Consider the following 26,722-nt stretch of genomic DNA (forward strand, 5'->3'; position numbering starts at 1 on the left):
GACTGCTGTGTACATTGATGGTCAGTGGTAGTCCAACATGTAGTTTCTGCTTCAGGGCACCGGACCATGTGACTACAGCCATGCAACTGAACTTGACTTCATATTTCGTCACAGCAGAAGCAAAGTGGAAGCACTCCCCACAGCCAACCAATCGTCTGCTCTGCAGTAAGGTGAAAACATGGAGACAAACTGGTTGAACCAGAAACCAGTTCAGAAATGCAAGAAAACCAGAGGGAGACACAGATTTACAGCAGAGACAGAGTGTGTGTCTGTGTGTGTGTGTGTGTGTGAGGCCTTGGTGTTTTGTTTTCAAATCTTTTCGTGGTTCGCAAATGAAAAAAGAAGAAACGTGAAGCAGATGTGAGTATTTCAATGAGACGCTGTTGTTAAGAGTAGATTATTGGATTAACTCCTAACAAGCCTAAACATGACCTGAGATTTACCAACTACGTATGAACGCGCTTTCTGTTTCTGTGAAATCTGGATTCACAAAATCATATGATTCAAGTATTTCTTTAAAAGGACCGAATCAGCTGTTTAGACAGGAAATGGTCGTATTTTTAAATGCAGCAGACTGAATATTAATATCTGTCATTCAGAGCTCAGGAGAAATTTACCAGTTACTTTCTTTCTGTCCAGAAGAAACATTTTAGTTCCTGAAAAATTTTTAGAGAACATGTATTTTGTTATTTGTCATTGTTTAGCTAGAATTGGGTTAGAGAGGAAGTAGTCTGAGCAAACTACCCCGGGTTCCCCTTTCACCAGACCAGAAGGGATTTAGAATCCTTACTTTGACCTGGAAAATCTCCCTTTGGAGGCATCCAGATGGCATCCTGGTCAGACACTTGAAGAGCCCTGCTGTCTCCTTAAAATCCTTTTATTAGCAGTGCTACAGTCAGAAATCAAATTTATCATTTCCACACATGTCTGTTCGTACAGGTGATCCCCACAGCCTAAATATCAATATCTTAAAGATTGCTGTGAACACGTCACAAGGATTAAAGAGTTTCACAGAACAACAAAATGAGCCACAGTGAAAAACCTTCAGAGCAACAGGATGAGACAGAGACTGACATACACGAGGACGACAAACTTCACCTAGAGGACTGTAACGGTAAAGATGATCAGGCGAGAGATTTACTCAAGACGAGTCAGACGGAGAAAAGGTCGGTCAGCCCGCTCACTCTTTTCAAAGAGGACTTGAGCCAGTTCAAGGAAGGACTGTTGAAAGTGTTCAAGGACAAAGACACAAATCCTAAAACAACACAGCCACCAGAAAAGCCGACCAGCACTCTGACTCTGCTCAAAGAGGACTTGAATCATTTCAAAGAAGACATCTCCAGCATCTTCAGAATCGGCCTTTCAAAGGAGCATGAAGACAAAGATGGTGCTGCAAAGCTAGATTCCTCCAACGCTGTCAAGATAAAAGCCACTAAAGCTGAAAGAAGTGACGAGTCCCTCCTGAATCTGTTCAAGAGAAGTAATCTTTCAAAGATTACCCCCAAAACAAACGATCGTCAGGAAGTTAGGAAGACACTCCCAGTAAAGGCAGAGGAACAAACGGATAATGGATTTACCAACAAAAACCCAATTAGCACCGAGGAAACTAATAACAATACGACGGAGAGGCTGAACGACTCAGGCGACAGCAAGCTGGATGCAAATGTTTCCCAGGAGGTAACTGAGAGGAGGAAGGCTTCCTCTGAAACACAACAGAGCCAGGAGGCGATGCATGCATCAGAGAAAGGTGCGTCCTGCTTTAAACCCCCCCCCACACACATGTTTACAGTCAAACTCTACCACAGCTTCTGGTTTTTATTATTTTGTCATATTCATATGTGTGTTTGTGCGTCTGATGAAAATTGAAGGTAAATTAAATTTTTTTTTCTTCATTCAGCTTCAAATGAATCAAATCTGCTGAAGTTGTTTAAACAATTAGATCAAACAGATGGATCGAAATCTTCATTTGATTATTTTTCTATTCATTTATTTTCTTCAGTTGATCAGTTAGGTGAGAACGGGAAGGGGGGACATGACTCGTCAGCGCCGTCAGGAGAGGAAGAGGAAGAAGATGAACCTTCAGAAACAGTTCAGTGTCCTTTGATGTCTAGGCTCACTTTGATCGCTGTGGGAAACACCGACAAAGCAGACCTCAAGTGAGCCAAACCATTTCAAACATTCGATCTCCAAATAGATGTAATTGCAACGCTGATCAGATGTTACATGTTTTTTATGCTGTGACTGTTTCTGGTCTTTTAGGGAGTTGCCAGGAGGACACCTGTGGGCACTGAAAAACTGTAATTGTACCTCTGCTTCTTTAATGTCTCTGTGTCTTTAAAGGCCACTTTAAAACCCTTTGATTTCCAATACCTTAATTTTTCTATAAAATCTCCTGGTAATGTTCTCCCTGAATAATAGTTCCAATCTAGCTGTGAGATTTTGGGATATTTGACAGGGTGGTATCGCAGCCTATAATCATTAAGTACTGACTCTAATTTCCTTCAAGAAAAAACACTTTTTAAAGTAAAGACCATTAAATGTAATTACTCATTCTGAGAATGGCTGTTCATGAGGTGGTCATGTCCCAAGCTCAGTCCCGGGCTAATCAGCTTCTCCTGTTTCACCTTCAGTTGCCCACTACCTGACCCTTGACCCCAACACTGCCAACTCTGAGATCCTTCTAACTGACAGTAACAGGAAGGCAACTCGTGTCTGGTCAGACCATCAATACTCGGAGCATCCGGAGCGGTTTGAGTTCTGTCCTCAGGTCCTGTGCAGGGAGGGACTGCTCGACAAGGTGTACTGGGAGGTGGAGTGGAGAGGTGGTGCTGACATCGGTGTCACCTACAACAACATCTCTAGAGATGGAGACACGGTGAACTGCCTGCTGGGACACAACGAGCGTTCCTGGACTGTGGAGTGCGCAGAGGGAAGCTACACTCCGTGTCACAACAGAAAGAGGTTAAAGTCGCTCTCACCTGAGAACTTCACCCACAGAATTGGTATCTATCTAAACTGGCCTGCAGGCGCTCTGTCCTTCTACTGCGTCTCTCAGGACATGATGGTCCACCTCCACACTTTCAGCTGCGCCTTTACTGAGCCACTGTACCCGGGGTTCTGGGTGTGGGCATACAACGGCTCAGTGTCTCTCTGTCATGTGGAGTTGGAGTGGGAACATGCACTAAAGTGACAACAGGACGACCCCAGGATACCCAAATGAGACTTTTCTCATGGCTGAGAGCATCATGTGGAGTTATTCATCAGTGTTACTCATTGTTGGAGCAATGCAGTCTACCTCCATGCTGTAGGAGAACTTCTGAGGGCAAATTTTCAGGGGAGTGGGACCATGGGGCGGGGCTTCAGAAGTAGATTGGGGGCGGGGTTTCAGAAGTTGGACAACGCAGTGAGAGCAGTGATGCAAAAACTATACCCACAGCTTTGCAAATAACACGTTATGTGATGAAACATCAAACTACATCGATATAAACACGACTTCCTTATTCTGTCTGAATTCATGCTGATATCGTTTCAAAAATCACGACACTGGATCACAGCAATCATGAATACTAACCTTTCCTGCTTTTTTCTAGCAACAGATTTTTACACATTTCTGCTGTTGGTCACCCACAAGAAAAAAAATCCACCAGCATCAGACACCAGAAGCCTCAGCTGACCAATCACAGCTCTTATAGTCGCCATGTGACATCTCTGCATCCAATTAAAGCGTCTACAGAATTCATCACTAACACATTTAATGCACAAATATCCTGTGGATTCACACACTGCTGTGTGTGTGTTAGAGTGTACAGTATATCTGACCTGCAGCTGGCTCTCCTGACTCCCTCGGGCCTCCTGCAGCTCTTTCTCCAGCTGCTCTAGACGAGCAACACGCTTCTGCAACACACACACAGACACACACATTTCAGATGCATCCAGATGTGTTTTTTCCACCAGCAGTTGTCGCTGACACAGCTCATGGGCAGAAATCTCTAGTCGCTGTAGTTTATAATCTAATTATTCTGACATGTCATCATGAATACCGGGACTGATGACTCAAGCTGTGGATTTGCACTTTATTCACGGCCATTTTGTTCCCACGACGAACCCTCTGCGTGGATTAGGGTTCTCACGATAATTCACTTCAGTTATATTACTGTGATATCCAGGGTTAAAAAAGAAAGTAACAACGTTGGCTATCGCATGGCTCATCAAGAGTTACATTTGACATGGGGTTTCTGAGAGATTTGCCTACTATAATATACCCGTTCACAGCAGCTGTTTAAATTCATGGAGGCTTTGACTTTGCTTCATTACACATGTGAACTGTTTGTGATGTGGACGCTAACACAGGTGGGAAAGCAGCTGACTGCCTACTAGGCCTCACATCCACTTGCTGGCAGTTACTGAAGTTGACCTGTTTGCCGTATTCGTACTGTTGATGACACATTTCAGTGCAGTTATGTGACAGATAATCGGACACACTGTGAGGTTAATTATACTAATAAAGATGTGTGAGAAATTCTGGTGGTTACTTAGGACTGACTGGCAGGTGTGTGTTTGTGTGATGAACCTACACGTTTGGGCCAAACTCAGACAGCACTAGCTAGTTTATCCAAACATGACCTACAGCGGTGGCCAAACTTCAGAAACGGACTTCATAAAACTATGGAAATGTCAATGTCCAGTGTTTGGCTTCTTTCAGTTGTTATTAAGGAAACTGAGTTGATCAAACTCACCTGCGTCCTGTGAACCACCTCATCACTGGTGCCGAAGCGTTCCTCCATCACAGACCGGATCTTCTGAGCATCGAACTCCAGCTTCTGCCGGATCATGTCTATCTGTAGTGAAAACTGTAGCAGCAGAAACACACCGAGGTCAGAGGTCAAAGGTTTCTCTGATTACTGGACAAAATAACAAGTCCATGTATGAGTAAAAACACCCAAAGCTTGCATTTCTGTGGTTATATCCTTTATTATATCAATAAACTCTCACCGTGTCAATGCGTGGCAGCTGGGCCAGTTTCTGTGACAGCTCCTCAAGCTGGCTGAAGAACCAGCAGCGCTCCCTCTCTTCTCGGTCAATTTCCCCCAGCAGGAGGTCCCTGTAGATAGTTGTAACCGTTATTATTATATCATAACCATACATCATAACACTGACAGGCTAAAACCTGATTAGCATCAAGTAAGGCGGAGCTTATTGCCATTCGTTTGGTGGCTACATCAGATGAAAAGCTCTTCATCTTAACTACCATGGAACAAGTTACATTAGCCTGCAGGTCTAATTTCCTTTTAGAAAAAGTTTTTTCTTTGGAAATTTCACAATTAAACACTACTTATATTGTGTTATTATACATTTCATTATTTAAAATCTTAAAAAATTGCTGATTAATCAGCTCTCTCACACGTTGTGTCATCTGTAAACTCAGATGAAGGCTCTGGGTCCGTGAACTTGACTGTACCAGTCCCATGTGACCTCCCACCCTGAGGTGCCTCAGTTAATATTTATGGAAATCAGCTTACCTCTCCTTGCACAGCTCGTCCAGGTGATGGTCAATCACTCGTCCGTCTGCTCCAGTGATCATAGCTATTTTGGGCGGGGCTCCATCCAGGAAGTGATGCGGCAGGATGACAGCGGCAGTCTTCCCGGCAGACACTGTGCTTTGACAGGATGCCGATCGGTGAGGACTCCTACCTCTGCTTACTGCGGCCATCGAGGAGGAGGAGGAGCACGAGGACGGGGCCAGAGCTAGGTGATCATCTAGTTCTGCACCTCCGCCAACACCTGGCCCCGCCCCTCCTAGGCAGCCTGTCAGCAGCCTCAGGTTATGAGGTTGATGTTTGAGTTCGTAGTAATTGGTGAGGTCCATGTGGAGTTCTGAGGGAGGAGGAGGAGGAGGTGAAGGAGGGTCAAGAGCCATCAGATCAACAACTCAGGCTCTACTTTTAAATCTGGTTTATTTAAAATTGGAATTTCTGCCTATGATGTAACAGCAGCCCCAGGATATTCAGCGTTTGATTTTAGAATTACAGTCACTATCTTTTATTCGTCAATAATACTCTTCAGCATATTTATACTCACATTTTTTGCAATATTTCTGCATAAAATTATTTTGTTAAAGGACTTATACTGTGTTTAATCCATTAAGTGTCCGCACTGACAGAGGCGAGGCTCAGGGCAGCTGTGGCTACAATGTAGCTGCCATCACCAGTGTGTGGATGGGTGGATGACTGGATGTGTAAAGCGCTTTGGGGTCCTTAGGGATTAAGTAAAGCACTACATAAATACAGGCCATTTACATCTGGTCATTTCTATGCAGGTGATAGGCTTGTCTTCATTTTGCTTATTGTGATCTAAAATTATATTTAAGGAAAAAAAACAACAAACATCTCCACTTTTTTCAGACTTTAACAGCAAATCTGTTTTTTCTTTGGATGTTTTGGTGTTTAAATGCTAAATTTCTGTGACTCATAAAACGTGTAAACAAAAATATTCTGTCATTAGCAACAATCTATTTTTTATTTAAATGCTCTGTCATAAAATCTGTCATCTGTCTAACCTGGCTGGCTTTCACTGGTTACCAGTACCATAAATAATACTAAAGCACTCTATTTTTTAACTGGACCACCACTTTTAAGTTTGTATGGTTACATTTGAAGTAAAGTTGTCTAAATTCAGCATTAATGCAGCTAAACTGTTGGTTTTATGTTTATTAATTAGACTGATTTAATTTCAGTTGTGTAGCTGAGTTGACAGACAGCTGAAGTCTATAAACACATCTGTCAGCTGGAAATGAACAAATTCCTGTCCAGACAAAGTAATTGACAATAACTGGCTATTTAACTGAATGAGGCCTGGCTTGCTGGAGCCAATCAGATTAGCTGAATGAGTCAATCTGCTTTCTCTGTAAGTGATGATTAGTCTCACTGGAGGCTCTGAGCTCTGAGCTTCACACACCAGCAGAGTCAGGTAGGTGCAACCGGGACAGAAATTAGAAGGAAAATTACAACAATTAAGGGGGAAATGTAGTCTCCAGATGTACAGTGACTAAACAGACAGTTATAACCTTCTCTCACTGTGATTTTAAAGCAAATTATTGTCAACATAAACCATTTTTTCTAAATCCAGAAAAAAGAGACGAGCAAATCTGAACCTGGTTCTCAAGTTGTAATGTTGTTCAGTATGAGGGGAACTTTCTGGGGGTGAACATCCCAAGTTCCTTAAATGGTTCCTAGAAAATGGTCCTCAGGCAGAAACAATCCTCAAATTACAAAAAAGTCAAGCCAGATTTCGACCTTTAAGCTGGTGCAGCACGTCGCTCCTTCCAGACGATGCCAGGGTCCCTGCCTCCTGTTCCAGCTTACTCTGCAGTTGTTTCAGCACCTCCTAAGAAGAAAACAACATGAATGTGGTGAAACTCCACAAAAGACATTTCCAGGTCAAAAGGTCACTTCCTTGTCAGGGGCTGGGTCTGAGACCCAGTGTTTTGTGTTATCATTCATCTTTGATTTCATCGTGGTTTATCTCTGCTAGTGTTTTGGTTTCCTTTTTGTATTTCTAACTAGTATTTCTTGATTTCTAGTCTTTAGGTTGTGTTTCTGTGCCTCCCCTGTGTTCGGTGTTTCTACTCTGTGCCTTCCTGTCCCACGTTTCAGGTCTCTGTTCTCTTGTCTTCCTTGTCATCCTTGCCTCTGTGTTTGTGTGTTTCCGGTTTTACTTTGAAAGTCTGGTTTCTGCTTTGCTTCCTTTGTCTTGTTATGTCAGATTAGCTCCAGCTGTGCCTCCCCAGGTGTTTCCACTTCCCTTATTATAAACCCTTGTGTGTATTTAAGTCCTCCTTCTCTTCATGTCAGGTTGTCTGTTGTCTTCATGTCAAGTCATGCTCACAGAGTCTTGTTTTCTGCTGTCGTACTTATGTTTGGATTATTTCACAGTCATGTTTTTGGATGTTCCTGTTCAGTTTCATGTTGTCTCTTGTCCTCATTTTCATGGTTAGTTTTATTTTTCCAGTTTAGGTTTTAGTTTAGTTCTTTGTTTTGTCTCGCCTTGTTTGGCTATCTTTTCATCAGCCTAAATAAACGTCTTGCTTTTTATTATACTTAGTTTCCTCTCCTCCGCGAGTGCTTTTGGGTCAGCTTCGCAAACACTTCCCTCCTGATCTCGTTCTTCTTGGTCTCATCTACTACAAAAATACACTCGCTACAGTAAAGTGATTAATTGTAACGTTGAGTGGTGAGTGTTTTTAAATGAGTGTTAGATGTAATAATTCCTATGCTGGATTTATATTTAAGGTCAATATAAAACTTCCATAGTGAAATATAAATTAAAAAAAAAAAATTAATTACACATAACATATAATGTAATTGCAATGAGGTATTTCTGTAGTCTATTGATACTAGATAGTGGAAAAGGGGTGGGATTAAATAAGTTTATGCTTCTTCCTGCTCCTTTTTGAACATGAACATTATTTGGAGTTGTGGTTGCTCGTTTTCCTTTTGTTTTGCTTTGTTCATTTGTCTCTTTTAATTCTATTTTGTTGTACTTTTTCAACATGTTCAAAATAAAGATTCAATCAATCAATCAAATTGCCCATTTAACCTCCTAGGACCTGGCGTCCACATATGTGGAAATTTTGCTCTACAAGGGCCTGATATCCACTTACGAGGACATTATACTGCCTCTATTTTATCAAAATTTAAAACGAATATCCTCAATTAAGCAGTAAAGTATCTTATATATAATAACATAAGCCTTTTGGGGTCCTTCTGTGAGGCGTATTATTGTTGGTCTTGTAGCCTGTAAGGTATATTTGATTTAAAGCGGACTTGATAACAACAAAGAAGCTTCAAACATCACGGAGAAGTCATTTTCCCTCATTTTTAAAGTCCGGTTTTATTCTCACTTTATTCTGTGACCTACTTTGTATTGCTTCTGGAAACTGAAAGAACTGACTAACCCTCTTTTGTGTTTTTGTTGTTGAAGTATACATTAAAACACACTTTCATTACAAACTTGTATTTTAAACGTATTTGTGTCATTTTGGTATTCATATAGATTGAGCTGTGCACACAGAGAAACATGTCTTCTGTGTTTCTCTGTATGAATTAAAGCTTATATTCAAAATCCAGCAAATCCCACTTACATGGACGTTGTTTTTGCATATTCCAGGAACGCAGAGACAAATGAATGAAATCCGCACAGTGCGAGCAGTGCAGGGATTCTTGTGGTATTAAAAACATTTTCTCTTACAGTCTAGAAAGATTATCCTCCGTGTACAAGCAGGAGCGATTAGTCTCAGTGAAAGCTCTGTTTTACTTCTGCAGTTGACAAAGACTTGGTTTCCCACCAAAATAAATAAAACTCAGCTATTGAATCTCATGAGATCTGTGGTTAAACCACCATGAAGTTACTACTTACAGGTATTAAACTGAATATATTAAAATGACTGGAGTATAAACATTAGTTGCTACATGACACACAGAAATATCTGATGACTGTTAGTGATTTTTTTCAAACTAACCAGACAAAATGATTTTTTGATTTATCTTCATTTTTATCCTGACTGATGAGATTAATAAACATAAAAAGATAATAATCCCTAAAAGCAGCAGACAAAACGTCACCTCATCACTGATAGAGATAAAAAGCAGAATAAAAAGCAGTCCTTCCTTCTCATCAGCTAGTTGTAATCTATCAGTTTGGATATTAAAGGTGTTTTTATCAGTCGACTTACCTGCTACAGGTGAACTTGGTGCAGCAGTGAACTCTGTGTGTATGTCTGCTCTCTCCGTTCTCTGTCCTGGTTCTGACTAAAACCTGCTGATCTCTGCCTCATAATCTAGCTGCTCTCAGCATCTGGACACGTGAGTCAGTGCGTACATGTGTACATGAACATGTGTGTCTGTGTGCCTGCAGCTGATGGGATTTACATCCAGCAGCCTTTGAGTCTTGGCCTGATTCACAGCCTTCTCGCTCTCAGTGTGAATTTATTCATTATTCTGACGTAGAAATAGCTGATTTGATTAAGATGTCTGATTATGGGCTATAAAATTCAAAAATATGAAAGAGAATCTGAATTTAAAGGTTTATTTTTTAACATCAGGATTAGCAGTTTGAACAAATAATCCTAAAATAATCTTAATATGAAATCAACAAGCTTAAGAAGAGTACACGTGACCCTGGAACCATGTTATGGACATTTTATGTTCAGCCCAGCTGGTTACTGACATGTCGGATTTTTTATTCTGTTTCGGTGTGCAACTTTGCCAAAACAATGTGGGACTCTGTAGTGACATGTTTAGCCGCATGTTCTCCTTAAATTGCTGGCTGTCTGAGTGGTGTCCCAGAAACGATGTGGGCTTCATAGATAATTGGCAAACCTTCTGGAGGAAACCTGGTCTTGTTAGGAGAGACGGCATCCATCCCACTTTGGATGGAGCAGCTCTCATTTCTAGAAATATGGACAAATTTATTAAACCCCCCAAAATATGATGTAAAATAAGGAGGGGATGTTTTTCTCATTTTCATTCATTATTTTAATATGGCATTATTAGTTCATTAGAAGTATATAACCAGCTTTGCATTAAGCATAAATTGAAGTTTTTGACCTTACATTATCTTTTGCATTTACAGTGATGGCTATAATTTCAGTTTGATCTTTTTCCTTGCAGGTACCAGAATAATAACATGATTTTCCATTGCAGATGTAACCCTGATCATTCCATACACATTGCAGTTTGTTGCTTATTTTAGAGTTGTGCTCAAGGTAATTAAAGGTTGAAAGCTACAGCCAGCGCGAGTCTGGCTGATCTATGGAGGGCAAAGGCTTTGAGCTTGGAAGGCCGCACGCGACACAGCACTTATAAGATGTTATCCAGAGTTGGGACCAGGAAGCAGAGTTGCAGTCTTACACTCCTCTCTGCAGCTTCTCTCCTCCTGCTACCCCCCCAAAAACCCATCTCCATAGAGACTGTGTCAGCTCCCAAACAGACAAAAACAAACTAAAAACCATCAACAAACAACTTAAACATAAACAATCACAAAGAAAGAACAATAAAGTATCCACACCTGAACCAAAGAGTAAAACAGTGAAATGTGGATTATTAAATATTAGGTCTCTCTCCTCCAAGTCTCTGTTAGTACATGACTTAATAATTGATCAACACATTGATTTACTCTGCCTTACAGAAACCTGGTTGCAGCAGGATGATTATGTTAGTTTAAATGAATCAACACCCCCGAGTCATTCTAGCTACCAGAAATCTCGAAGCACAGGCCGAGGGGGCGGTGTGGCAGCAATTTTTCACACCAGCCTATTAATTAACCAAAGACCCAGACAGACTTAATTCATTTGAAAGCCTGATGCTTAGCCTCGTCCACCCCAGCTGTAAAACTCAGAAACCAGTCTTACTTGTTATCATCTATCGTCCACCTGGGCCTTACACAGAGTTTCTGTCTGATTTCTCAGACTTTATATCTGATTTAGTTCTGAGCTCAGATAAAATAATTATTGTGGGTGATTTTAACATCCATGTAGATGCTAAAAATGACAGTCTCAACATGGCATTTAATCTGTTATTAGACTCAATTGACTTCTGTCAAAATGTAAAAGAACCCACCCACCACTTTAATCACACTCTAGATCTTGTGTTAACATATGGCATAGAAACTGAACATTTAACAGTGTTTCCTGAAAACCCTCTCCTGTCTGATCATTTCCTGATAACATTTACATTTACAATAATTGATTACACAGCGGTGAAGAGTAGACTTTATCACAGTAGATGTCTTTCTGAAAGTGCTGTAACTAAGTTTAAGAATATAATCCACCCACTGTTATCATCTTCAATGCCCTGTACCAACACAGAGCAGAGTAGCTATCTGAACGCTGCTCCAACAGAGGTCGATTATCTTGTTAATAATTTCACCTCCTCACTACGTACGACTCTGGATACTGTAGCTCCGGTGAAAACTAAGGTCTCTAATCAGAAGTACCTGACTCCGTGGTATAATTCTCAAACACGTACCCTAAAGCAGATGACTCGTAATCTGGAGAGGAAATGGCGTGTCACAAATTTAGAGGATCATCATTTAGCCTGGAGAAATAGTTTGCTGCTTTATAAGAAAGCCCTCCGCAAAGCCAGAACATCTTACTATTCATCACTGATTGAAGAATAAGAACAACCCCAGGTTTCTCTTCAGCTCTGTAGCCAGGCTGACAAACAGTCAGAGCTCTTTTGAGCCAACCATCCCTTTAACGTTAACTAGTAATGACTTCATGAACTTCTTCACAAATAAAATTCTTATCATTAGAGAAAAAATGACCAGTAATCATCCCACAGTTGTAACATTATCTACAGCTACTCTTAGTACCATTGATGTTAAGTTTGACTCTTTTTTTCTAATTGATCTTTCTGAGTTAACTTCAATAATTACTTCCTCCAAACCTTCAACGTGTCTTTTAGACCCCATTCCTACAAAACTGCTCAAAGAAGTCCTGCCATTAATTAATTCTTCGATCTTAAATATGATCAACCTATCTCTAATGATCAGCTATGTACCACAGGCCTTCAAGCTGGCTGTAGTTAAACCTTTACTCAAAAAGCATCTCTAGACCCAGCAGCCTTAGCTAATTATAGGCCAATCTCCAACCTTCCTTTCATATCAAACATCATTGAAAGAGTAGTTGTCAAACAGCTAACAGATCATCTGCAGAGGTTTATTTGAAGAGTTTCAGTCAGGTTTCAGAGCTCATCACAGCACAGAAACAGCTTTAGTGAAGGTTACAAATGATCTTCTTATGGCCTCTGACAGTGGACTCATCTCTGTGCTTGTCCTGCTAGACCTCAGTGCAGCGTTCGATACTGTCGACCATAATATCCTATTAGAGCGATTAGAACATGCTGTAGGTATTACAGGTACTGCACTCCAGTGGTTTGTATCATATCTATCTAATAGACTCCAGTTTGTGCATGTAAATGGAGAGTCCTCTTCACACACTGAGGTTAATTATGGAGTTCCACAGGGTTCAGTGCTAGGATCAATTCTGTTTACATTATACATGCTTCCCTTAGGCAGTATCATTAGAAGACATAGCATACATTTACACTGCTATGCTGATGACACCCAGCTCTATCTGTCCATGAAGCCAGATAACACACACCAATGAGTTAAACTGCAGGAATGTCTTAAAGACATAAAGACCTGGATGGCCGCTAACTTTCTGCTTCTTAATTCAGATCAAACTGAGGTTATTGTACTCGGCCCTGAAAAGCTTAGAAATATGGTATCTAAGCAGATTCTTACTCTGGATGGCATTACCTTGGCCTCCAGTAACGCTGTGAGGAACCTTGGAGTCATTTTTGACCAGGACATGTCCTTCAACGCACATATTAAACAAATATGTAAGACTGCTTTCTTCCATTTGCGCAACATCTCTAAAGTTAGAAATATCCTGTCTCAGAGTGACGCTGAAAAACTAGTTCATGCATTTATTACTTCCAGGCTGGACGACTGTAATTCATTATTATCAGGAAGTCCTAAAAACTCCCTGAAAAGCCTTCAGCTGATCCAAAATGCTGCAGCAAGAGTCCTGACAGGGACTAGAAAGAGAGAGCAGATTTCTCCTGTTTTGGCTTCCCTTCATTGGCTTCCTGTTAAATCCAGAATTCAAAATCCTGCTCCTCACATACAACGTCTTAAATAATCAGGCCCCATCTTATCTTAATGACCTTGTAGTACCATATCACCCTATTAGAGCACTTCGCTCTCGCTCTGCAGGCCTACTTGTTGTTCCTAGAGTATTTAAAAGTAGAATGGGAGGCAGAGCCTTCAGTTTTCAGGCCCCTCTTCTGTGGAACCAGCTTCCAGTTTGGATTCAGGAGACAGACACTATCTCTACTTTCAAGATTAGGCTTCAAACTTTCCTTTTTGCTAAAGCATATAGTTAGGGCTGGACCAGGTGACCCTGAATCCTCCCTTAGTTATGCTGCAATAGACGTAGGCTGCCGGGGATTCCCATGATGCATTGAGTTTTTCCTTTCCAGTCACCTTTCTCACTCACTATTAGGGGTGCAACGATACACAAAATTCACGGTTCGGTTCGATACTTTGGTGTCACGGTTCGATATTTTTTCGATACAAAAAAAATGTTCATGCCTTTTTAATTTGTCATTTATTAAATTTTCACAGCACATTCCGCACCACATCTCTGTGCGTTCATCATTTGTTTGAAGCCAGCTCACCTCCTGCAACTACTTTTCCGAGAATACGTGCTTCTTTTGTGGTTCGGACTCCTTCTGACATTTGTTTGGCGGTGGAGGAACACCAAAGTAATTGCTTAAAGGAGCTTCTTCGACATCTTTAAGAGTTCTAAACAAATGTCTGTCCTCCTGAAAATCTTATGTACGCAAACACGCGTTGCAACTTCTTATCTTGTGCACATTTTTTATTTTGACAGCGAATGCGCACCTGCGGACCACTTATGTGCAGCCCTGGTTATTTAGCTCGTCATATTGCAGCCACAGAAATTATTTTGTCCATGAAACCATAAAGCTGCACTTTCTTTTTGCCTTATAGTCTGATTTGTCATAACTTTTCCGTTTTGTGGTAAGCTTTTCTTTGGCTGTCACTTCTTCACCCTGACCTGTCTTATTTGGCTCAGCAGAACTAAAATATATATCCTGCTGCTTTTACACACACACACACATAATGCTCAGCGATTCTCTGCGTGATCAGCCTCTCACATGTTTAAGCTGCCGGAGATTTCACTTGTCATGTTTGCATAGTAAGCTAACGATTGATAAGACGATGTCAGAGGAATTGGTGCGCAAATTATCATCACTCACAGATCAGTGCTGTCGCTCTCTATACACAGTTCGCGCGATTGCAAAGTGAAAGCAAAAAACAAGCGCAAATTCAAATGCGATTTCAATATGTCACACATATGTCACATATACAACGAGACGGCCTACCTGAAGGAGATTAGGAATCTGGAGAACTGGTGCCAGAGGAACAACCTCCTTCTAAACGTCAGTAAGACAAAGGAGCTGATAGTGGACTTCAGCACTAAGCAGGAGAGGAACTACCAGACACCCGTCATCAACGAGTGCCCAGTGGAGAGAGTGGACAGCTTCAAATACCTCGGAGTTCACATCACGCAGGACCTGTCATGGTCCTGTCACATCAACACCGTGGTGAAAAAGGCCCGACAGCGTCTCTACCACCTCAGACGCTTGAGAGACTTCCAACTGCCCTCCAAGGTGCTCAGGAACTTTTACTCGTGCACCATAGAGAGCATCCTGGCGGGAAACATCTTAACCTGGTTCGGGAACAGCACCATGCAGGACAGACGAGCTCTACAGAGGGTTGTGCGGTCAGCTGAGCGCACCATCCGCTCCGAGCTCCCTGACCTGCACTCAATCTACAGCAGGCGGTGCTGGACTAAGGCCAGGAAGATCGTGAAGGACCTCAGCCATCCCAACAACAGACTGTTCTCTCTGCTGAGGTCAGGAAAGCGATTCCGCTCCCTGAAGACCAACACAGAGAGACTGAGGAGGAGCTTCTTCCCGCAGGCGATACGGTCTCTCAATCACACCACCACACAGTACTGACCCACACATATGGTTCTTACACACACACTGGACTTTCTGGACTTTGTTTTTGCACAACACTGGTCACTATATTCTTCATTTCCAGTTAATACTTGTACAGCTGCTGTTATTGTGTATATATTTATTTATATTTAGATTTCTTCATACATTCTTATATAGTTCTATATTGTGTATTGTGTATTTTGTTGTACAGTTATTTTATTTTCAACTTTAATTTATATATTTTATCTTATTCTTTCCCAGTTAAATTTACCCTTCATTCTAATTTGTGTTGTACAGTTATTTCATTTTTAACCTTAATTTATATTTTATTCCTTCATAGTTAAATTTACCCTTTTTAATTTTTCATATTTATTTCCTATCTTATTCATAGCCTTTTCCTTTTTTGTTCTCTTTAGGTCACGAGCAGTTGTCCAAGCATTTCACTACATATCGTACTGTGTATGACTGTGTACGTGACAAATAAAATTTGAATTTGAAATTGACAGTGGCTCACCGATGCCAATGACATAATTACCCAGCTACATTTCCGAAAGAATGCAAAAGCATTGACATATATTTTTCCTTCCTACAATAGCCCGACGGGCAGGGCAGAGAGAGATTTTGGTAGCCCGACTGGAAAAATTTTGCAAGCCCTGTATCTGATTGAGAAATCTCTCATCTTTGGAAAAGAGAGTTTATTACAGAGAAATGTCTCTTTCCAAAATAAAAGCTATACTATCCACTTCTTCTGGGCTATATTCTCAGCAGCATATTAAACATATCAGGTCCCCATAAGGAGAATCCTGTGCTAACGGCTGTCTAAATGACTCGGGTAAAGTTTGTAGCATGCGTGCTTGTTGTTTTTGTCTGCTTCCACTTGTCTTTGCACTAGGATGATGTCGGAGTAAATGTGCAGTCATATTCGTTGTGTTCCCACTAGTGCTGTCAGCGTAAATCTCGTTGAAATGACGTTAACGCCACAACACAGCAAATCTCCGTTAACGAGCTACCGCGGATCGCCCTGAGCGTGGGGCTGGACGGCCAACACGTTAACGAGCTAACTGCGCTAACACACTAGCTCCCACCCATGTAATTGAGCATTGCGTGGCACATCCAACATACTGTTTTACTTTAGTCCATGACGCGCTTACCTTCAGGGTCATACGTCACATGAAAACCAAAATAGTTCCAAACGCCAGATCTGAATGAGGGTGGGGGAGGTTCAATTTGCCATGTTGCAAGGAGAGCTTAACTTCTGTCTTGCTAGCTTGCCCTGCGCTCAGTGAATCTGCGTTCGACTACTCCGCCTAGGCTGCACTGTCGAGCGCAGATCCACTGAGCGCTCAACACAGACAGCATCGTCAGAAGGAAAGTTGATAAAATAAATTAAAAATTTTGTATTGTTCGATACATATGCGTACCGAACCGAAAGCACTGTATCGAACGGTTCAATATCGATACGAATATCGTTGCACCCCTACTCACTATGTGTTAACAGACCTCTCTGCATTGAATCATATCTGTTATTAACCTCTGTCTCTCTTCCACAGCATTTCTTTATCCTGTCTTCCTTCTCTCACCCCAACCAGTCGCAGCAGATGGCCCCGCCCCTCCCTGAGCCTGGTTCTGCCAGAGGTTTCTTCCTGTTAAAAGGGAGTTTTTCCTTCCCACTGTCGCCAAAGTGCTTGCTCATAGGGGGTCATATGACTGTTGGGTTTTTCTCTGTATCTATTATTGTACAATCTACTGTGCAATATAAAGCACATTGAGGCGACTTTTGTTGTGATTTGGCGCTGTATAAATAAAATTGAATTGAATTGTTTGTGTGTGTTGTGCTAGGGCAGACCAGTTCATGCATAGCTCGGGACTTTGTGTCAACCACATTATTATTGTGATAAATCTTAAAATCAAACTCATTAAAAATAGTAGATATAGTTTAGCAAGTTTAACTCTGTAATTTCATTATTAAATATAAGTTTACAGTAAAGAATTATTTAGCAATAAACGGAGGAATATGAAATTAGGTGGAACCACAGATAAAAGATAAAAGACAAAACCAGCTGGTGAGGGAAGTCCTATTTTTGAAATCTCCACTTGGGCATTATAACAATCACCATGTTGCCTGTTTGGAAATAGACATGAAGAGCAACGGGAATATTTGACATGGCAGCACCCTGTCGATCCAAAAACACCCTACATCATCTCCTGCTTTATGGTCTTTGTTTACTCTAGCATAATTCATTTTATGTTAAAAATTTTGAAACCATAAACTCAGCTGGTAAGTGTTTAATGAGGTCACACATTATTTCAGTAGTATGTTTGTTTCCTGTAGTTCTTCAGCACAATCAGACTTCTTTTACAGCCAGAGGAGTCGCCCCCTGCTGGCCATTAAAACGAGAAAAGTTTCAGACACTTCCTGCTCTGCCTTGACTTTAACTACGCCCATCATTTATATGCAATTTACGGGTGGAACCAGCGGCTGCAGAGAGGCTCGAAGTGCTTCGATCGTCACTGACCTTCATGCCGAATGTCTCAGTCTCAAGCTTGGACAGGTGGTTTGAATTATCCTCCAGCTCCCTCCTCAGGTGGGAGTTCTCCTTTCGGAGCGCCTCCACCTGGTGGGCCAGCTGGTCGTAGGAAGCCACGGTGTTGGCCATCTTCACACTCTGCAGCGCCTCCTGCAGGAACACACACACATAAGAGGATGGTTAAAAGCTGGAGGCAGGTCTGATGACATCACACAGGCAGCAACTACCTGAAGCTGAACGGGAGGAGTGTGTGAAAGTATGAGTGATGGGTAACTTTGCTTCCTCGCCTCCTCCGGGCAGGACGCTCTTGTTAGATAACATATTATCTAAGTTCTCCTCGGGCTTTTTCCCCTTTCCAGTCAGCTGATCCTGAAACAGCCCGAGCTTCAAATTTTCCACTCAGTCACGTCTCATATTTCTGCATTAGACTTCCACAGTACTCTTCACAACTGTGTCGCACATAAAACAACCACGTCTCCTAAAAACGGCCTCAAACTCAATTATGTGCAGCTACAAATATCTCATTAAGGAAACATCATTTTTTTACATTTTCTTTTTGATTTTTAAAAAAATGATGTTTAGCACTTTTGAGTTAAAAGATTTAAATCTTTCGCTTCAACAATAATGATTTTCAAGCGGTACAAATAAAGCAAAATGCGTTTGTTTGACTTAAGGGTGTAATTTTCAGTACCTAGAAATAATTACTGGTTCTTTTACTTAAAATGCAAATTTCATTTAAGAATACCTTTTTTTAAAGTACCAATTTAACGTAGTGACTTTAGAGGTAAAGAAAAAACTATATTTCCCATTCTCACACTTCTGTTATTATAAAGTGTCAGAACTGCATTATTTATAAGACAAGAGAAGATAATATATATTGCTGCAGTAACACAAAGGCCAAAAAATAAACATAACCTTTGAACAAATTGCTGAAATAACATAGAGTAGTCTGATGAAATAGATTTATATATTTACATCTCAATGAAAAAGGTTAATTTAGTAATAAAATATATATTAAAAAGTTAGATACAGAAAAACAGTAAAAGGGCTCTGTGTTTTCTTTTACTGTACCTACACTTTAAGTATGGGTAGGAACTGGTATTAAACATTAATGCCAGTATTTCAAGAAGCTACATTCATAAAAACATTGAGATGTGTGACATGTAAGTGTGCGCACACGTCACTGAAACATCTAAGTTTGAATATTAGGTTAACAAAGGTCTTAAAGGTAGCCTGATATCAGCTCCAACTGCAGGAACACACAAAGAAGAACAGAGGAGTGTTTGGTGACGCAACACAGATAACAAATAAATTGAATAAAAATAAATCGTATTTGAAAGGCACAGATGCCTGAGTGCTTTGAGCTGAGCCCAAGCCTGAGTTTTGTGATCTGCTTCATAAAAATAACCATTTCAGCGACAAATCGGTGCATAAATATTCATCAAAATTCAGGAAATCAAGCTTCTCAAAATTTCCCATGGGAGACCACTGTTTAAAATGTCAGGGGTTTGGGAAAGACAATTATGAGAGTTGTGCATCATGAACACATTTGTGCACAACGCATAGTTAAAATGATGAAGAAACAAATGTTAAAACCAGATGAATGCATGAATGTCACACTGAGGCGTGACAGTTAGGGTCAGAGCTGCACATGCTCAGTGTGGTTTTTAGTCCAAACCAGGGTGTGACCTTCACTGCAGAGAAGTGGCAAACAGAGACGCACACTGCCGTTTGTTTGTGCTGTGTTGTGAATAAACTGACGCTACTGTCCTGCGTCTGGTTCCTATTCAGATGTTTTCAAGGATTTTCTTTTGTCAGGTTTCTGTCCAGCTCAGCAAATGTGGAGTCAGTGCACCAAATGTCACTCCTGCATTCATTATGAGAGGCTGACCTCCTCTTCTCCTCTAATCTCCCTCCTCTGCCTCTCAGGGGATTGTGGGTAAGAGCTGCAGGTCTGAGAGAGGCAGCAGGATCCAGATTTTATTGGATGTGATCTTGTGTTACAGGAAGATTGCAGAGGACTGAGGCTCTGTACCACCCTTTGATTTGATCATGGACCGCATGTGCTGCACTTTGCTTTTTTTATCAATTTATTCACAAAGTAATAACTGTACATTTGGCGAATGGCAGCTTTCACTCTGCTGGTTTTATTAGTGGATGGAATAACAGACAACGGGCTCCTCAAAAGAGAGACACCTCAAATCTGTTAATAATCATTTGTCTCCAAGAAAAGATAGTTTCAGTCAGTTTAGTCGGCAGGGCAGTACATTAGCTTCACCCATGGAGCACAGAAATGCTCATTGTCTCTGACAGTGATGAATGACTCAGCATCCTAATCCAATAAATCTCTCTAAATCCATCTGAGAGCTGAACTCTTGAAGAGTAGCAGAAGCAGCAAAAACCATCATTCTGGTCCTTCATTTAGTTTTTACAAACAACTTTCTGCTGTAGGAGGCCACAAAGACATCTACAAATCATTACTAAGTAACATACAAATAATATGATAGAAGTTCAGTCACTAAAAAGGTGAATTTTAGCGAGTGACCTAAACCTACCCACATATTATTTGTCTGACATTTCCATTAAGGGAATTAAAGATAATCCAGAGGTCCTTTTCAAAGTACTGCAGCCGAGGTGAAGCACAGCAGCCAGCTGGCCACACCCACCAGTGTCATCACCCAGCTTTCCATCAAACCTCACGTTATGCCATAAAAAATTTCAATGGGTTAAAAATTATACCCACTGTAAAGTTGGAATAATGGTCACAAAGAAGGAAATTTAGCACTAGGCTATAAACATTTTTTTTCTTTAAATGTGGACATTTTGCGAGTCTCTGGGAATTTACTCGCTGTTGGACACGGCCTCAAGTAGCCATTAGATGAACTACAGTTTTTGGCACTTATACTGACCTATGCTGACAATCGGTGCTGCCATAAGTTGATATCACTCTGATGAACTCCATTAATGTCCATCATCACAACAAGCAAAGCCCAGGTCCGGATCACTCTTTGGGTGTGTTACCTATTTGGATACTGAAACCACTGCACATAGTAATAACTTCAATAACACGCTATAAAAGGAGCTTATTATTATTATTAAATGTCAAAACAAACAAACAAAACAAATCTGTTTGAAAGGAGGCTATTTTGAATCCAAGACGTCACACTTTGTGCTGTTCCTTGATTACTTTGGTTTCTTTGAGTGGAGACATTCAAATTATTGTAACTACAGTATCACTAATATTCAATTTGTCACACACAGAGTTTGCCCACAAAAACAAACCAATACAGGTCGTAAGTATAGCAGTCTAAATGTGTGTGAAGGTCCCCAGACAGTACAGACCTGAGCTAGTGTGTGTGAGTGTGTGTGTGTGTGTGTGTGTGTGTGTGTGTGTGTGTGTGTGTGTGTGTGTGTGTGTTTCCCCATCAAAGTCCTCGCATATATGGTTATTCCCTTTAACAGGGTAACATGCTCATCTTCACCCCCCTCATTACCATGGTGACAGATTTGCATGGAGCGATGGCTCTTTCTGCCTCCCTTTTCATCTCACACACACACACACACACACACACACACACACACACACGCACACGCACACACTCACACACGCACACACACACACACGCACAGACACGCACTGCCGCAGTCAGTGCAAAGCACTGACTGCAGAAAGAGCTGCTCTGGAGAGGCAGGCCAATCATACAGAGAGTTAACGAGCGCTAACGGACCCCCTGTTAAAGGTACTGTTGCTATGGAAACAACTGATTCGATGCATGTGACCCCAATATGAGTCGACTGCATGAGATGAGAAAGGATGAAATAATCACAGTGAGTAGACAAACCTTTATTAAAAATACAACTAAACCAACATAAAACTAAACAAACACCTCCGCCAGTAAACCTTAAACCATCACTGCAATGCCAACGCACACACACACACACACACACACACACACACACACACACACACACACACACACACACACACTAATCCAGTCTTGCTGGATTCGAGGAGAAGGCTGAAAGTCATTAACCTTCACAGAGGCCTGACAGGACTGATGATTGACTCGGAGAGAGAGAGATGCTAAAAGAAAATCCTGTGTCAGCATTTAGACCGCAAGAGAGGAAACAGAAGGAAAGGAGGAAGAAAGAAAGGACGTTTAAGAAAGACCAGTGAGAAAGACACAGAGTAAAGAAAGGAAAGATCAATGACGAATGAAAGACAATGGGAAAATCTAAAAGTCAAAGTCAACCAACCACGTGGTTTAAAAGCAAACACCGAATGATGGGAAATGAGAAACAAAAAGCTTAAAATTAAGCAAAACAGAAAGAAAGAAATACACAGTGAAAAAAATTACTAGAAAGACAAAAGGCAGAAAGAAAAAAACACAGAGTAAGAAAGAATGGAAGGATAAAGGAAAAAGAATAAAGAATAAAAACGATCAAATAACAAACAAACGCTGAAACCTGCTGACATGGTAAAAGCTGCAGCTCAAAAACACATGAATGAATTCAGATGTACGTCATAAATCTTCAGCATTTAAAGATTTCCAAACTGAGCCACTTCTGTCTTCACAACACCTGGAGGTGACTGAATGTGACAAAATGTTACTGATTTTTTATGCTGCACGTAGGAGAGTGCAACATTACGAACACCAGCTGTCCCATTTTCTACAGAGGAAGCGTGTTTGTTAGCTTGTTTCAGCCTAAACAGCTGAAACAAAATAAATCATGTTGGTTTAATAATACAATCTGGTGCTGATTGAATATGCAACATAAAGTAGTTTTAAACCCGCAGAAAAACACTGACAGGATGCTGGCACCATTTTCCTCCTCTTTCTTTCACCCTTTCTTTCATGCCTGGAGGATGCGGTTGCCACAGTAACCAGACAGTCCCAGAGGAGACAGAGATGTAGGGAGATGGAGGATGGGAGGATATGGGGGTGGAGCAGGTGGCAGGATTGATCGACTCTCACTTTGTTCACGAATATAAAAATAAAGCAGGTTACAAACCTCGAACTGGGACTTCATGAATAAAAACACATTTTACATCCAAGTGGGTCAAACTCACAGAGGGGAGATTTCTGCACAGAAAGTCTCATTGTTATATATTTACTTGAAATATATTTTACTGTGAAACACTGAAAACGAGTGCTGTTCAGGCCTCTTCAACCCTGATTATGTCTTTTTGATTAACTGTAGATACTTGATGCAAGAAACTGTTGGTTCTTTGTTTTAAATATATTATAAAAAGAGTTCTACATAAACTCATAAAACACTAATAATAATAAGCCTTGCAGTAGTGCTTGTTGTGATTTGGTAAATAACAGATGACTGCAGTGATCGTTGTGTACGCAGATCAATATCAGTCAAAACAATGACTGAGCTGCACTGATGCAGGTACTGGAGGCTGTGTATGCAGTGCATGATGTTAGTGTACATACTGTGCACCTGTTTAATGACAACAATGAGCTACAGCTAGCTCTTAAATACCTTCATGTTATGTTACTTATGTGTTATGCTAGTGCGCTATCATATGATTTAGTCCTATTGATCGCTTGATATAGTTTGATATATTTTTATGATTAATTAATTAATGACTCAACTGGATCTCAATTTAAAAATGTACCATTAGGTTATGAATATTAGAAAGTTATGTTGACACTGAAGGAATCACTGTTATCAAAAGTTCACCAGGCGAGGCACAGAGAAAGTTTAATAGATAAGAAGAAAAAAAATTATTTTTTATGTCTCTACCATAAAGGGAAGGATGTTTATCAAGTCCTAACAGCTACTAACTGTTAATAAAATGCTGCTCTGACCGGTTGATCAGCTTCAGGTTTGTCACGTGAGGCCTGGAGGAGGAACAGATGGATGGATGATGGATGAAAATTTTGCTCCAGCAAAGCGAGCGCCTCTTTATTAACCACAACAATCAGATACTTCCTGTCAGCAACACCAAACAGCTCTGCTGCTGCTGTTGTTGATGAAATGTGAGACTGAATGGTGGAGGCTGCTACGGAAGAATAAGCGTGAGAGTGAAAAGCATGGAAGCAGATGCTGATCGAAGAGGTGATTGATTTGATGACATAACAGTGAAGCAGTCAGTACAAACAGCTGCTCCTGTTGTGATGAGCAGACTCAGCGACAGGACGAGAGGACGTGTCAGCGAGCAATAACGCAGAAACACGTTCCTCCATCTTTGTTTTATGCTGCAGAAGTCGACCTCCTACAAATGACCTACATTCTCATGCAGGTGAAGCAAATACAGCAACGCAAAACCAGCTGAATGATGCAGCAAATAAATCTGCAGCACTGTTGATTAATCACATTTTTATGAATCTACTTTCATCTGAGCTCAATTTATTTGCGCATTTTGATAAAATTCTTCTTTTGGCTTTTCGTCCTTTTTCTCAAACTGCAAGAACATCTGGAATGCCATGAATCCAACGCTCAATCACAAAAAGTTCCCTCACTGAGAGCAAATAGCAGCAACAGCTTCAATCCCAAACAGATGATGGAATGAAGGTCAAAGGTCAGAGGTGACAGACTAAACTGATGCCCAGTCTGACAGAAAACACTAACCCCTACATAGCATAAGCTCCTCCTCCAACTTTCCAGCTCAGAGATCTGTCTGCGAGTCTCGCTGAGTCCGAGAAACAACGTTGCCAGAGGTCAGATGACCTTTTCCTCTGATTCAAGGAGGAAAATCAACAGAAATATGACAGAACGAAGAGGAAACAGACTGGACGTCAGTGCATGTGCACTGTGCTCATCAATAACAGTTTTGAGTGACTGTCTGAGAGCATATTTAAAGTAAACAGATAAAATCAGCTCTTCACTTTGAGCAAACCAGCTGATCAGCTCACTGATTTCCTTCCTTTGATGCTGGTTTCCCACAGAAAATTATTTTGTCCCATTATTATGCAGGGATGCTGCCGTTTCATTAGACTTTTCTTTTGATTTGAAGTGGCAGGCGGCAAACCAGAAGTGGGAATAACCCTGTCATGTGACCTACAGGGTTACAAGCATAATGACTCTGAAAGGCGTTTCAGGCTAAAGGCCGTTCAGAATGATCAAACAAGATTATTCAAAAACAGCAATATGCAGTTATTTTGCTATTCACATGTAAAAATGAAAAATAGATGACTTTGGTGGAGGACACAGGCTCACCCGGCCTGGACCAGCAGTGTTTTTGACCACACAGCCCGTCTCACAAGGACGACTGCAGGAAGTCAGCGAGTGCAGGAGGGGAGTCCAGATGACAGTCGCAGCAGACTCTCAGGCCGCAGGCAGCCACACGGCGAGTGACAAAGAGCTGGAGCTGACATCCAACTGTTGTGTACTACAGAGAGCGCAGCGGGAAGAGACCACGATGCAGAGTCAAAAACAACGAGTAATACTCCGTCCATAGGTCACCGTGGCTTGAGCTGAACTAGACTGTGAGCGACTTTGAGCTTTCAGGCAGGGGCGAAAAAGCATTACTGTAATCATTATAATTAATCATTTGAAGTCAAAAGTCGAATTAGAGCTCAGCTCAAATTCTGGATATGAAATCTGTTTCCTTATAAGATCTTCAGCCCCTTTTTGCCACCTCTGTCTCTTTCTTGTCTGACAGTTATAGATCTGAAATGGATCTTTTTTATTATCTTAATCTTAATAGATTGTTTAATAAGAGTGTTCAGCCTTCCATAACACTTTGGTCTTTAGTTGGTTCATTGTCTTTTAAACTAGTTCACTAAAATAAAATAAAACCCCTCATTTTGTGCATCCTGGGATTTGTAAAACCGTGAAAACAGAGTTCAGCATTTCACTGTAACTTGATGTGCAGCAGAGGCTTCCAGTACGTTTTCTCCTGGTTTATCGGTGTGTTACCTAACACAAACACTGTCATACCCACAACACATGAGGAGCCACTGGTGCAACACTTGGGTAACATAACAGGGGTTTTGTGCTCTGTTTTTGTGTCTTTTAAAGCCTCTGTTTATTTCCTGTAAATGAAAGCTCGATGTTTGTTTCCACTTTTTGGTTGGGGCCCGTGAGCTCGGATATTATGATGAGGACTTTATGATAATCTCTGCGTTCTGTTGTCTTACGTACAATTGGAGGAAAATATTTGGAAACAAATCAGAATTAAGAACATTAAAAAAAGAAAAGGTTCACACAGATTGTGAGACATCAGACTGCGTCTCCTCCTACAGAAGACTGAATGAGACTGACTACATCAACACTCGTGTATTTTGGACCGCTGTCTCTGTCTGCAGTGGTCCTTCTGTCTTTCTTAGTTTTCAGTGTTTTTCATATATTTGTTTATCTATTGATATCTGATCTATTATCTATTTCTGCTTGTATTTTCTGTCTGACTCTGACTCTCAGTCTCTAAACCGGGGGCCTCATTGACCCGCTGAGGCTTCTTCACTAATCCTTCTATGCTTATTAAAAAAAGCTTCAGAATGGTCCTTTAAATGCAAACTGACAGCTTTGTTTTGTTATTTTCTGTATTTGAGCTACTTCAAAGTTTTCTTTATTCTCTTTATGGATTCATTTTTTACTGTGAAGGGTGTTTCTGAGCAAACAGAGATGTGAGACAGCAGAGGAGCTGCT

General features: G+C 41.0%; 2 protein-coding genes across 4 annotated transcripts in view; one reads left to right on the forward strand and one right to left on the reverse strand.

The window, feature by feature from the left end:
• apc2 (APC regulator of WNT signaling pathway 2) overlaps positions 1-26,722 on the reverse strand; it is a 45,164-nt gene that overhangs the window by 15,560 nt on the left and 2,882 nt on the right. Inside the window, exons 2-7 of one of the 3 annotated variants that reach the window (XM_082506009.1) lie at positions 18,107-18,268; positions 7,293-7,383; positions 5,520-5,874; positions 4,993-5,101; positions 4,737-4,850; positions 3,820-3,894 (exon numbers count right to left, since the gene is read on the reverse strand). In XM_082506009.1, coding sequence (XP_082362135.1) covers positions 3,820-3,894; positions 4,737-4,850; positions 4,993-5,101; positions 5,520-5,874; positions 7,293-7,383; positions 18,107-18,247 — 885 coding nt within the window. In that variant the 5' untranslated portion in view covers positions 18,248-18,268. Of the gene's footprint in view, positions 1-3,819; positions 3,895-4,736; positions 4,851-4,992; positions 5,102-5,519; positions 5,875-7,292; positions 7,384-9,730; positions 9,790-16,741; positions 17,057-18,106; positions 18,269-26,722 lie in introns of those variants that run through there. The other 2 variants (XM_082506010.1, XM_082506011.1) reach the window with 2 other exon arrangements.
• LOC309689525 (uncharacterized protein) lies at positions 157-3,345 on the forward strand. Its single transcript, XM_082506043.1, has 5 exons — positions 157-360; positions 940-1,747; positions 2,000-2,156; positions 2,260-2,297; positions 2,631-3,345. Exons 2-5 carry the CDS (start codon positions 1,024-1,026, stop codon positions 3,188-3,190), a joined length of 1,479 nt encoding a protein of 492 aa, XP_082362169.1. The 5' UTR covers positions 157-360; positions 940-1,023; the 3' UTR covers positions 3,191-3,345.

The sequence above is a fragment of the Aulonocara stuartgranti genome, assembly GCF_965226115.1.
Source record: "Aulonocara stuartgranti genome assembly, chromosome: 15".
NCBI classification, from domain to species: Eukaryota; Metazoa; Chordata; class Actinopteri; order Cichliformes; family Cichlidae; genus Aulonocara; species Aulonocara stuartgranti.

Bases quoted from the DNA above. Each gene is read 5' to 3' on its own strand.
- LOC309689525 (XM_082506043.1), top strand. From the start codon at position 1,024: ATGAGCCACAGTGAAAAACCTTCAGAGCAACAGGATGAGACAGAGACT. The intron at 1,748-1,999 runs GTGCGTCCTGCT...TATTTTCTTCAG, and splicing joins GATGCATGCATCAGAGAAAG to TTGATCAGTTAGGTGAGAAC. The intron at 2,298-2,630 runs GTAATTGTACCT...TTTCACCTTCAG, and splicing joins CCTGTGGGCACTGAAAAACT to TTGCCCACTACCTGACCCTT.